General features: G+C 41.3%; 1 protein-coding gene across 1 annotated transcript in view; it reads left to right on the plus strand.

Annotated features, from left to right (window-relative positions):
* zswim7 (zinc finger, SWIM-type containing 7) overlaps positions 1-9609 on the plus strand; it is a 28317-nt gene extending 18708 nt beyond the window's left edge. Inside the window, exon 6 of the mRNA XM_062988653.1 lies at positions 8718-9609. Coding sequence (XP_062844723.1) covers positions 8718-8834 — 117 coding nt within the window. The 3' untranslated portion in view covers positions 8835-9609. The remainder of the gene's footprint in view (positions 1-8717) is intronic.
* The last annotated feature ends 3557 nt before the right edge of the window (positions 9610-13166 follow it).

Raw genomic sequence — 13166 nt, forward strand, 5'->3', positions numbered from 1 at the left:
TAAAGAGAGGGTTAATAAAATTGGACATCAGTGCAGCGTGTATGATTGGTTTTACTTTGGGTCAAAAGGTCAGCGGAGGAACACGGGTTGAGTTAAACCGGGGGTTAAAAACAGAAATCCGGGTCTGAAATTCTCATCAGGCCTCGGCCACGTCTGGCGTGTGTGTGTTCGAGTGTGTGAATGTGTGGGAAGCGGGCTGCTGTGGTCCCTGCAGATGCAACACACACTCACTGTACGTGTCCCCTTCGCGTTTCGCCTGGCCGCATGCCGCTGGAGGACGTTCGGGTTTTACTTTGGCGAGTCGTGGGCGGCACGGTGGGTAGCACTGTCGCCTCACAGCAAGAGGTTCCTGGGTTCGGTCCCCAGGCCGGGTGGTCCGGGTCTGCATGTTCTCCCCGTGTCTCCTCCCAGTCATGTTAATTGGAGACACTGAATTGCCCTAAACCGGATGTGTGTATGAGTGTGTGTGTCTGCCCTGCGATGGACTTGGCGCCCCGTCCAGGGTGTTACTGTGTGCCTTGCTCCCATTGAAAAGCTGGGATAGGCTCCAGCACCCCCCGCGACCCCGATTTCCTCTATATATGCCATTTCTCCCCACTATATATGCTTTCCCCCGTTATATATGTCCTTTTCCCCTCTATATATGCCATTTTCCTCCTATATATGGCATTTTTCTCCTATATATGCTCTTTTCCCCATATATGTTTTTTCCTTTTATATATGCTACTTTTTCTCTATATATGCCATTTTCCTTTTATTTATGGCCTTTCCCCATACATGATTTTTTTCCTCTGTCTATGCCATTTTCCTCCTCTATATACTCTTTTTGCCCCTTATATATGCCCTTTCCCCCTCTATATATGCCCCTTTCCCTCTGTTTTTCCCCCATATATGCTTTTTTCCTCTATATATGGCATTTTCACCCTATATATGCCATTTTCCTCTATATATGCCGTTTTCCTCTATATATTCTCTTCCCCCCTTGTATATGTCCTTTTCCCCTCTATATATGCCCTTTCCCTCTATATGTGTTTTTCCCCCATATATGCTTTTTTCCTCTATATATGTCATTTTCCCCTCTATATATGCAATTTTCCTCCTATGTATGGCATTTTCACACTATATATGCACCTTCCCCCTTCTATATATGCCCCTTTGGTATTTTTCCTCTATATACAGCATAGGAAATGCTCATATTCTCCTTATATACGCCCTTTTCCTCTATTTATTATCTTCCCCCCTTGTATATGTCCTTTTCCCCTCTATATATGCCCTTTTCCTCTATATATTCTCTTCCCCCTTGTATATGTCCTTTTCCCCTCTATATACGCCCTTTTTCCTCTATATATTCTTTTCCTCTATATATTCTTTTCCCCCCTTGTATATGTCCTTTTCCCCTCTATATATGCCCCTTTTCCTCTATATATTCTCTTCCCCCCTTGTATATGTCCTTTTCCCCTCTATATATGCCCTTTTTCCTCTATATATTCTCTTTCCCCCTTGTATATGTCCTTTTCCCCTCTATACAGTGGGGCCAAAAATAATTTAGTCAGCCACAGATTGTGCAAGTTCTCCTACTTAGAAAGATGAGAGAGGTCTGTAATTTTCATCATAGGTACACTTCAACTATGAGAGACAAAATGAGAAAAAAAAAATCCAGGAAATCACATCACATGTAGGATTTTTAAAGAATTTATTTGTAAATTATGGTGGAAAATAAGCATTTGGTCACCCACAAACAAGCAAGATTTCTGGCTCTCACAGACCTGTAACTTCTTCTTTAAGAAGCTCTTCTGTCCTCCACTCGTTACCTGTATTAATGGCACCTGTTTGACCTCGTTATCTGTATAAAAGACCCCTGTCCACAGCCTCAAACAGTCAGACTCCAAACTCAACCATGGCCAAGACCAAAGAGCTGTCAAAGGACACCAGGAAGAAAATTGTAGACCTGCACCAGGCTGGGAAGAGTGAATCTACAATAGGCAAGCAGGTTGGTGTGAATAAATCAACTGTGGGAGCAATTGTAAGAAAATAGAAGACATACAAGACCATTGATAATCTCCCTCGATCTGGGGCCTCACGCAAGATCTCATCCTGTGGGGTCAAAATGATCATGAGAACAGTGAGCAAAAATCCCAGAACTACACGGAGGGACCTTATGAATGACCTGCAGAGAGTTTTTTTTTCTCATTTTGTCTCTCATAGTTGAAGTGTACTTATGATGAAAATTACAGACCTCTCTCATCTTTCTAAGTAGGAGAACTTGCACAATCAGTGGCTGACTAAATACTTTTTGGCCCCACTGTATATGCCCTTTTCCTCTATATATTCTCTTTCCCCCTTGTATATGTCCTTTTCCCCTCTATATATGCCCTTTTCCTCTATATATATGCTCTTTTCCTCCCTATATATGCCCTTTTCCTCTATATATATGCTCTTTTCCTCCCTATATATGCCCTTTTCCTCTATATATATGCTCTTTTCCTCCCTATATATGCCCTTTTCCTGGCTTTTTCCAGGTTAATTGGAGACACTGAATTGCCCTATAGGTGAATGTGTGAGTGTATGTGTGTCTGCCCTGTGATGGACCGGTGCCCCGTCCAGGGTGTTACTGTGTGCCTTGCTCCCACTGAAAAGCTAGGATAGCACCCCCCCTTCCCCGTCTACCCAGATTGGACAGGCACTTTAGAGAGTGAGTGGTGGGTAGCACGGTCGTCTCACAGCAAGAAGGTCCTGGGTTCAATTCCCAGGTGGAACTTAAATTTGCAATTGGGTAATTGGAAACGCTAAAGCCGGGAGCTTAACATACGTGCGTATTTATACGTACGAGGTCCCTCGATTGCACAGAACCTTGACCTGAGTACAAAAGCCGTGTGTTGAGAACAGCTCATACCGTAACACATTTAGCGATTCCATATCGCACCGCTGACCTCTCGTTACTCATTCTCTCTCGCCCTTTCTATCCACTCCAGCTTGATTTCCCTTTTATGGCACGTAATGGGCACCTCGTTCTCCGTTTCATTTACAGCACAGCAAACGAACATCGCAGAAATGCTGTTAAGAGCTCTGCTATAACCATAAACTGGAAACCCAGAGGTGTTTAGGGCTTTCAGGCGCTGACAGATGACAGCATTGGTGTGAGCTCATAGGGGTCCTGTTTTACACAGCTGTTTTCATTACCCGCTACATCAGTGGTCCCTATCCACCGGGCCACAGACCGGGTCATTTATTACCGGGCCACGGACTGGGTCATTTATTACCGGGCCACACAGAAAGAATAATTATTCCCTTTTAATAACATCCGTCTGTTCCTCTTGACGTACCTATTTAAGTAAAGTGATAAAAAAAAAACAAATATCTCAGGTTTCTCTTTCTATATATGCCTTTTTTCTCATATATATATACAGTATATATACCATTTACTCCTTATATTTGTTATTTATTTCTTTTATATATATATGCATATAAATATATATATATATATACAGTGTATCACAAAAGTGAGTACACCCCTCACATTTCTGCAAATATTTCATTATATCTTTTCATGGGACAACACTATAGACATGAAACTTGGATATAACTTAGAGTAGTCAGTGTACAGCTTGTATAGCAGTGTAGATTTACTGTCTTCTGAAAATAACTCAACACACAGCCATTAATGTCTAAATAGCTGGCAACATAAGTGAGTACACCCCACAGTGAACATGTCCAAATTGTGCCCAAATGTGTCGTTGTCCCTCCCTGGTGTCATGTGTCAAGGTCCCAGGTGTAAATGGGGAGCAGGGCTGTTAAATTTGGTGTTTTGGGTACAATTCTCTCATACTGGCCACTGGATATTCAACATGGCACCTCATGGCAAAGAACTCTCTGAGGATGTGAGAAATAGAATTGTTGCTCTCCACAAAGATGGCCTGGGCTATAAGAAGATTGCTAACACCCTGGAACTGAGCTACAGCATGGTGGCCAAGGTCATACAGCGGTTTTCCAGGACAGGTTCCGCTCGGAACAGGCTTCGCCTGAGAATTTGAGTCCACGTGTTCGGCGTCATATCCAGAGGTTGGCTTTAAAAAATAGACACATGAGTGCAGCCAGCATTGCTGCAGAGGTTGAAGACGTGGGAGGTCAGCCTGTCAGTGCTCAGACCATACGCCACACACTGCATCAACTCGGTCTGCATGGTCGTCATCCCAGAAGGAAGCTGATGCACAAGAAAGCCCACAAACAGTTTGCTGAAGACAAGCAGTCCAAGAACATGGATTACTGGAATGCCCTGTGGTCTGACGAGACCAAGATAAACTTGTTTGGCTCAGATGGTGTCCAGCATGTGTGGCAGCGCCCTGGTGAGAAGTACCAAGACAACTGTATCTTGCCTACAGTCAAGCATGGTGGTGGTAGCATCATGGTCTTGGGCTGCATGAGTGTTGCTGGCACTGGGGAGCTGCAGTTCATTGAGGGAAACATGAATTCCAACATGTACTGTGACATTCTGAAACAGAGCATGATCCCCTCCCTTCCAAAACTGGGCCTCATGGCAGTTTTCCAACAGGATAACGACCCCAAACACAACCTCCAAGATGACAACTGCCTTGCTGAGGAAGCTGAAGGTAAAGGTGATGGACTAAACCCAATTGAGCACCTGTGGCGCATCCTCAAGTGGAAGGTGGAGGAGTTCAAGGTGTCTAACATCCACCAGCTCCGTGATGTCATCATGGAGGAGTGGAAGAGGATTCCAGTAGCAACCTGTGCAGCTCTGGTAAATTCCATGCCCAGGAGGGTTAAGGCAGTGCTGGATAATAATGGTGGTCACACAAAATATTGACACTTTGGGCACAATTTGGACATGTTCACTGTGGGGTGTACTCACTTATGTTGCCAGCCATTTAGACATTAATGGCTGTGTGTTGAGTTATTTTCAGAAGACAGTAAATCTACTCTGCTATACAAGTTGTACACTGACTACTCTAACTTATATCCAAGTTTTATTTCTATAGTGTTGTCCCATGAAAAGATATAATAAAATATTTGCAGAAATGTGAGGGGTGTACTCACTTTTGTGATACACTGTATATATACCATTTATTCCTTATATATGGCATATATATATATATATATATATATATATATATATATATATATATATATATATATATATATATATATATACACACACACATATATATACATATGTATATGTATATATACAGTGTATCACAAAAGTGAGTACACCCCTCACATTTCTGCAAATATTTCATTATATATTTTCATGGGACAACACTATAGAAATAAAACTTGGATATAACTTAGAGTAGTCAGTGTACAACTTGTATAGCAGTGTAGATTTACTGTCTTCTGAAAATAACTCAACACACAGCCATTAATGTCTAAATGGCTGGCAACATAAGTGAGTACACCCCACAGTGAACATGTCCAAATTGTGCCCAAAGTGTCAATATTTTGTGTGACCACCATTATTATCCAGCACTGCCTTAACCCTCCTGGGCATGGAATTCACCAGAGCTGCACAGGTTGCTACTGGAATCCTCTTCCACTCCTACATGATGACATCACGGAGCTGGTGGATGTTAGACACCTTGAACTCCTCCACCTTCCACTTGAGGATGCGCCACAGGTGCTCAATTGGGTTTAGTCCATCACCTTTACCTTCAGCTTCCTCAGCAAGGCAGTTGTCATCTTGGAGGTTGTGTTTGGGGTCGTTATCCTGTTGGAAAACTGCCATGAGGCCCAGTTTTCGAAGGGAGGGGATCATGCTCTGTTTCAGAATGTCACAGTACATGTTGGAATTCATGTTTCCCTCAATGAACTGCAGCTCCCCAGTGCCAGCAACACTCATGCAGCCCAAGACCATGATGCTACCACCACCATGCTTGACTGTAGGCAAGATACAGTTGTCTTGGTACTTCTCACCAGGGCGCCGCCACACATGCTGGACACCATCTGAGCCAAACAAGTTTATCTTGGTCTCGTCAGACCACAGGGCATTCCAGTAATCCATGTTCTTGGACTGCTTGTCTTCAGCAAACTGTTTGCGGGCTTTCTTGTGCGTCAGCTTCCTTCTGGGATGACGACCATGCAGACCGAGTTGATGCAGTGTGCGGCGTATGGTCTGAGCACTGACAGGCTGACCTCCCACGTCTTCAACCTCTGCAGCAATGCTGGCAGCACTCATGTGTCTATTTTTTAAAGCCAACCTCTGGATATGACGCCGAACACGTGGACTCGACTTCTTTGGTCGACCCTGGCGAAGCCTGTTCCGAGTGGAACCTGTCCTGGAAAACCGCTGTATGACCTTGGCCACCATGCTGTAGCTCAGTTTCAGGGTGTTAGCAATCTTCTTATAGCCCAGGCCATCTTTGTGGAGAGCAACAATTCTATTTCTCACAACCTCAGAGAGTTCTTTGCCATGAGGTGTCATGTTGAATATCCAGTGGCCAGTATGAGAGAATTGTACCCAAAACACCAAATTTAACAGCCCTGCTCCCCATTTACACCTGGGACCTTGACACATGACACCAGGGAGGGACAACGACACATTTGGGCACAATTTGGACATGTTCACTGTGGGGTGTACTCACTTATGTTGCCAGCCATTTAGACATTAATGGCTGTGTGTTGAGTTATTTTCAGAAGACAGTAAATCTGCACTGCTATACAAGCTGTACACTGACTACTCTAAGTTATATCCAAGTTTCATGTCTATAGTGTCGTCCCATGAAAAGATATAATGAAATATTTGCAGAAATGTGAGGGGTGTACTCACTTTTGTGATACACTGTATATATACAGTATATATATATATACACTGAGTGGTGGGTAGCGCTGTTGTCTCACAGCAAGAAGGTCCTGGGTTCAATTCCCAGGTGGAAATTAAATTTGCAATTGGACACGCTAAAGCCGGGAGCTTAACATACGTGCGTACGTACCTCGACCTGTGTATATATATACACCATTTATTCCTTATATATGCCTTTTTTATATTTATATTATATATTATATTTATTCCCTTATATATATGAAATTTTTTCTGTATATGTATATATACTGTATATCACACACATATTTATTCCTTATATATGGTATATGGTATATATGGTATTTTTTTTTTTCTTTTATATATGGTTTTTTTATATATGACATTTTTTCCCTTATACATGGCAATTTTTCTCTATGTATGCCATATTTCCCCTATATTTGGCATTTCTCCCCCATATATGACATTTTTTCCTCTATATTGTAAGGGGGCGGTGTGTGGTGAATACTAATGTAGGAGTGACTTTACTTTTATTACTCAAACACACGGGTTGGACCCACTGTGCAGGACGGAAAAGTTGTGAGCAGGTTTGTTAGTGCTTTGTGTTACGTTAGTTTTTTCGCCCTAAGCCGGTTTCGAGCCGATGGCGGAAGAAGATCAGGCGCGCTGCACTCTGCCCACTGCGCTACACAAACAGCGGAATCACGCAGATTGTTCTGTTCATATAGAAAATAATGATCAAACTCCCTGTTCAAACAGCTCTGTTCTGAAACTCTTTATAAATACTGTTTACCTCTCGGGAATACCTGATACTGTACCGGCTCAGTCACTGAACAATTCACACACTGAGCACCGCGCTGATGGGAACGCGCATTAATGTAGCAGCGAACCCAGGTGCTGCAAATATGCGCTGATGAGCGCGGTGCTCTGTGGGAAACGTAGTTATTACAAACTACAGCGTGCCGCCGGGCGCTTCCTATTTCCCACAGTAGCGACAGAAGCCGCTCGTCCCGTTACAAATATATGGCTTTTTTTCCCTCTAACATTTCCCCCTATATATATATATATATATATATATATATATATATATATATATGCTGTTTTTTCATATATATGGCAATTTATCCCTCTCTCTCTCTCTCTCTCTCTCTCTCTCTCTCTCTCTCTCTCTCTCTCTCTCTCTCTATATATATATATATATATATATATATACAGTATACTGTATATATACAGTATGTGTGTGTATATATATATATGTGTATTTTTTTTTAAGAAAAAGAACATATCCTTTATTTTTCATACATACATATACAGGTGTACAGCACAATGAAACTTTTTCTTCGCATTGTTTGGAGGCTGGGGTCAGACCGCAGGGTCAGCCATCGTACGGTGCCCCTGGAGCAGACAGGGTTAAGGGCCTTGCTCAAGGACCCAACAGTGGCTGCATAGCAGAGCCTGGATTTGAACCCCCAATCTTCCGGTTGATAAGCCCAAATCTCTACCCACTAGGCTACCACTGTCCAAGGGTAACCATTGTTTCTGCCCTTTTTTTCCCATTATATGACATTTTTCCCCTATATATACGTATATGCTGTTATTTTCCTATATATGGCAATTTCTCACTATAAATATATGGCATTTTTTTCCCTGTATATGATATTTTCTCTCTCTCTCTCTCTCTCTCTCTCTCTCTCTCTCTCTCTCTCTCTCTCTCTCTCTCTCTCTCTATATATATATATATACAGTATTCATTTTTTCCATATATTTGGCATTTTTTTCTCTACATTTTGTCCCTATATATGTGTTTTTCTTTTTTAACTCTAGATCACAGTGGTCATCAGGAAACAAAAGTGAAACGATTGCTCAAGGCCTTTTATTGAATATTTTTGGTGTGCTTTGTGTTGTTCCTTTATGCTGACAGCTCTGTCTTTTGTGTAATTCCCAGTGTAAGCACATCTTGGCAGCCTACTTGTGCCAGGCCATGGGTGTGTGCCAGCAGGAGCAGGTCTCGGATAAGCGCGTGACCCTCGTCCTCTCAGGAAGAGCCGAGCCGGATTCGTAAAGCAGCCATGGTGGAGGAGAACATTGAGATGCAGCTCAGCTCTGCTGTCAAGTGGAGAAGCTGAATGAACTGGTTCGATGGGATTCCGTCGTGAATCTGGGCCCCCGGATACGGGACGTTCGGAGGTGCTGCGATTCCACCGGGGGGTCGTTTCACACAGTTTTTTTTTTATATTCAGTTGCAATATTTCAGGCTACTCAAATCCTGCAGTCTGATATGAAGCTTAAAGGGTTCGTACTGAATAGTACTGGTCAGCAATGGTATTTTCTGAAATAAAAGCATTTATAAATGAGGTTTCACTCCTTTCTCACACTCTCCTTTCCAGAACACAAAACGAAACACCATGTGATCTGATGTGTGTGTGTGTGTGTGTGGCTAATTCAATAGGCTGCCAACAACTGTCCGTGTTGTAGATGGAGACACCCCTGCTAAGCTTCCTTTTATTCACAAGCTCGTCACCCTGAACGACAGACAGTTCAGATTTTAGTATTTTAGGATTTATAGGAATCATTTCTATCTGAATCGTTTCTGATCAGCCAGGAATCATTTTGTTGTGGCTTTGCAAATCATTCAGCCAGAAAATAGAGCGTAAAAAAATTAGCAGTGACTCAAATAGGAGTCACTCTGTAAAGTGCCCTTTTTTCCTCTATCGTGCCCCTTTTCCCCCCTATACAGTGCCTTTCCCTCCTGTTATATGCCCTTTTCCCCCTATACAGTGTACTTTTTTTTCCAGTGTTTGTCTTTTGTTATTTAAATAAAGTTTCGAAAGAATTAACAAATACAAGGATCTTGTTTTATTGCTTTTTATAATCTTTTTTTTAATTTAATAAACAATAATAATATAATTTATTATATTATAATAAACCACAATAATATAATTTATTATATTATAATAAAAAATTATATTATAATGTATTATATTATAATAAAAAGTATTATAATGTATTACATTATAATACAAAATAATATTATAATGTATTATATTACAATAAAAAAATATTATAATATATTACATTATAATAAAAAATAATATTATAATGTATTATATTATAATAAAAAATAATATTATAATGTATTATATTATAATAAAAAATAATATTATAATGTATTATATTATAATGAAAATTAATATTATAATGTATTACATTATAATAAAAAATAATATTATAATGTATTATATTATAATAAAAAATTATATTATAATGTATAATATTATAATAAAAAATTATATAATGTATTATAATTAATACAAAATTATATAATTTATTATATTATAGTAAAAATATTATAATTTATTATATTATAATAAAAAATAATGTTGTGCAGCGGGATATTCCGCTTGCACACCAGCACGGAGTTTCTGAACTCCCCAGTTTGAAACTCAGTGTTGCCTCCGGTCGGGTGGACGCCATCTGGCGGGCATAATTGGCAAGTGCCTGCAGCAGATACTAATTGGCCACCGTATCTGCAGGGTGGGGGCCGGACTATGTGTGGGTGGGTGGGACTTCATACGCTGTGTAAGGACCATGATTGGTAGAAGAGACGCCCGTGCAGGAAGGCTGTACACGTGTAAAGCGGCGTGCTCTCCTTGAATGCAAAAATCTGGAGTCTGTCAGCAGCTGAAGACAAATTGGATGCGCTAAATTGGGAGGAAAAATGGGGAGAAAATGCATTAAAATAATTATTAAAAAAAAATGTTATTATATTATAATAAAAAAATTATATTATAATTTATTATATTATAATAAAAACATAATATTATAATTTGTTGGGTAAAACAGTAATTCCAAGATGGGAACATTTTAAGGGTTTTTATTAACAAAATAAGTCACCGAACATACAGATTGGTGTTACTTAACAGTGCTGCTTTACACAGCTGACAAATCCTTAGTATTAACACTTAAAGACACTCGACATCAATTATGAACCACACTGAATACAGATCAGTGCCGAATACTGTAGCACGTTTAAAAAATACACGTCTCTGAAAAATCAGCAGATTAGGTTATAACTGTTATATAATTTAACTTAAATTATTACAAACTATTTTGTCCTTCCGACAGCTTTCACGAGGGTAACCTATAAAAAGCACACAGTATATTCGCAAAGGAAAATGACACGAACACTAACACTAAACAGTGCAGTACAGGTTGGTCTCCAAGGGAATGTCCAGAAGGTATGGCACACTCCTACGATTTAGCCCTTAAGAATATATACCCAAATAATAATGATTTAAGATTTATCTCTTACCACCGGTCCATTGTCTAGTCACTGGTGTATTGTTTTTGAGAAAACAGGAACTGTTCAGCCAGGCACATCTAACCACCAAGCTAAGAACCTAAGACATTACAAAACAGTGCAATTCAGAAGCTTAGATAAAGGCAGTGTTGCATTTCAGACCTCGAGACTATCCATGGTGGATAGATGCACCCCAATGAATTGAAGTCTTTTATCATAAGATTTGTATTTGTATTGACAGAGTGGTCGATTGTGTGACTTCCGTGGAATTTGATAGGTTGTAGAGCAGGCTGACATTCACAGTATCTTAGAGGTGCCACTTTAAAATCTACGCTGCTGACACAACTCTCTGGGCTCTTCGGACTGCCCGTGGCTTGTACGGTTTGTTGCAGTCAAACTTTCAATGACAAACTGGGCTCTTGGGGCCGGTGACACAACCTAAATCTAAATTCGAGCAGCACTGCAGCTGGGAACGCTTGGTGGTAGGGGAGTGTGTTGAAGTGTAGACGTCAGATTATATTATTCTGACAGTGACTTGACAAAGAGCTCACAAAGAATTGGATATTAAAACAGGGACGCTTACAAAACTAGTGTTTGATCCGGTTGAGGCGAACCGGAGCTTAACACAAGCCCCAGAGGACACGTGTAAAGCCATCATGTTCTTCTTTTCACCGACTAGCAGCGGAATACTGGAGTAGGAGTTGCTGTTGCAGCCAAACTGCCTGTTGAGTGCCTGGGAATCAAACCAGGGACTTAGCAGTGATGGGCAAGCATAAAGGAACAGTCACTGATTTGCCCAAACTGCCCATCCTAAGGTTGGGACAGTGTGGAAGGAATGTTGGTCTAGCAGGGAAAGTGAAGTCATTGTTGGGATGGGGTATGGAGGTTGGCATGGGGTATGGAGTGAGGTAAATGTTGGGCTGTCCGAGGATCGGGTAAAGGCAGACTTGGGACATAAAGGTATGGGTCATGCTAGAATGGAGTGGGGCAAATGTTGGACTGTGAAGGGATGTGGTAAAGGCAGACTTGGGAAATACAGGGTATGGTATGGGGGATGGTCTTGGGTCAAGCTGAAATGGAGTGAGGTAAATGTTGGGCTATGCAGAAATGGGGTAAAGGGGGGCTTGGGACAAGCAGGGTATGGCATGGTCATGCTGGAATGAAGTGAGGTAAATGCTGGGCTATACAGGAATGGGGTAAAGGCAGACTTGGGGCATGACGGTATGGGTCATGATGGAATGAAGGGAGGTAAATGCTGGGCTGTACAGAAATGGGGTAAAGGGGGGCTTGGGACAAGCAGGGTATGGCATGGTCATGCTGGAATGGAGTAAGGTAAATGTTGGGCTGTGCAGGAATGGGGTAAAGGCAGACTTGGGACATGAAGCTGGAATGAAGTGAGGTAAATGTTGGGCTATCCAGGGATGGGGTAAAGGCAGACTTGGGACATGAAAGTATGGGTCATGCTGGAATGGAGTAAGGTAAATGTTGGGCTATGCAAGGATGGGGTAAAGGCAGACTTGGGACAAGTATGGTGTTGGGACACAGACAGAGTGATGAGGAACTTTGGCAATGCAGAGATGCTGGGTTGGTAAAGGCAGTCTAGGGATATTCAGGGTATTGCCTTGCATGGGGGCGGGGTTGTATTGGAACATGCTGGGATAGAGTAAAGGATGTTGGGCTATGTAGGGACTGGGTAAATCCAGTTTTGGGGGGATAGAAGATAGGAGGGAAGGATTTCTGGCCATGAGGTATGGGATGGGATTATAAATACTCTTATTTCTATGGCACAATGCGGTACCCAGTGGTATCTCTTAAGACAATTTGCACGTCTCTATCTGGCTTCTAAGGGTTTCCTGAGCAAGGTGCCCTAAATTGTTAACTCTAAGGTTTATTAAATTAAATCATTGCATCATCATGGCTTGGATGTTTGTCGTCTGGAACATGTACAGTTTGTTTTAGTTCTTATGGCATAGTACGTATACAAATATTCCCTTTCACTTTGGCGGGTAAATGTTAAGTATGGAGTTAAATATTTATGGTTCTTAAAGGCATGAATAGTAAACTAGAGTTTGTTCAGGCTTGTTAGTTAAATCC

The sequence above is a fragment of the Trichomycterus rosablanca genome, chromosome 26 (assembly GCF_030014385.1).
Source record: "Trichomycterus rosablanca isolate fTriRos1 chromosome 26, fTriRos1.hap1, whole genome shotgun sequence".
Taxonomy (NCBI): domain Eukaryota; kingdom Metazoa; phylum Chordata; class Actinopteri; order Siluriformes; family Trichomycteridae; genus Trichomycterus; species Trichomycterus rosablanca.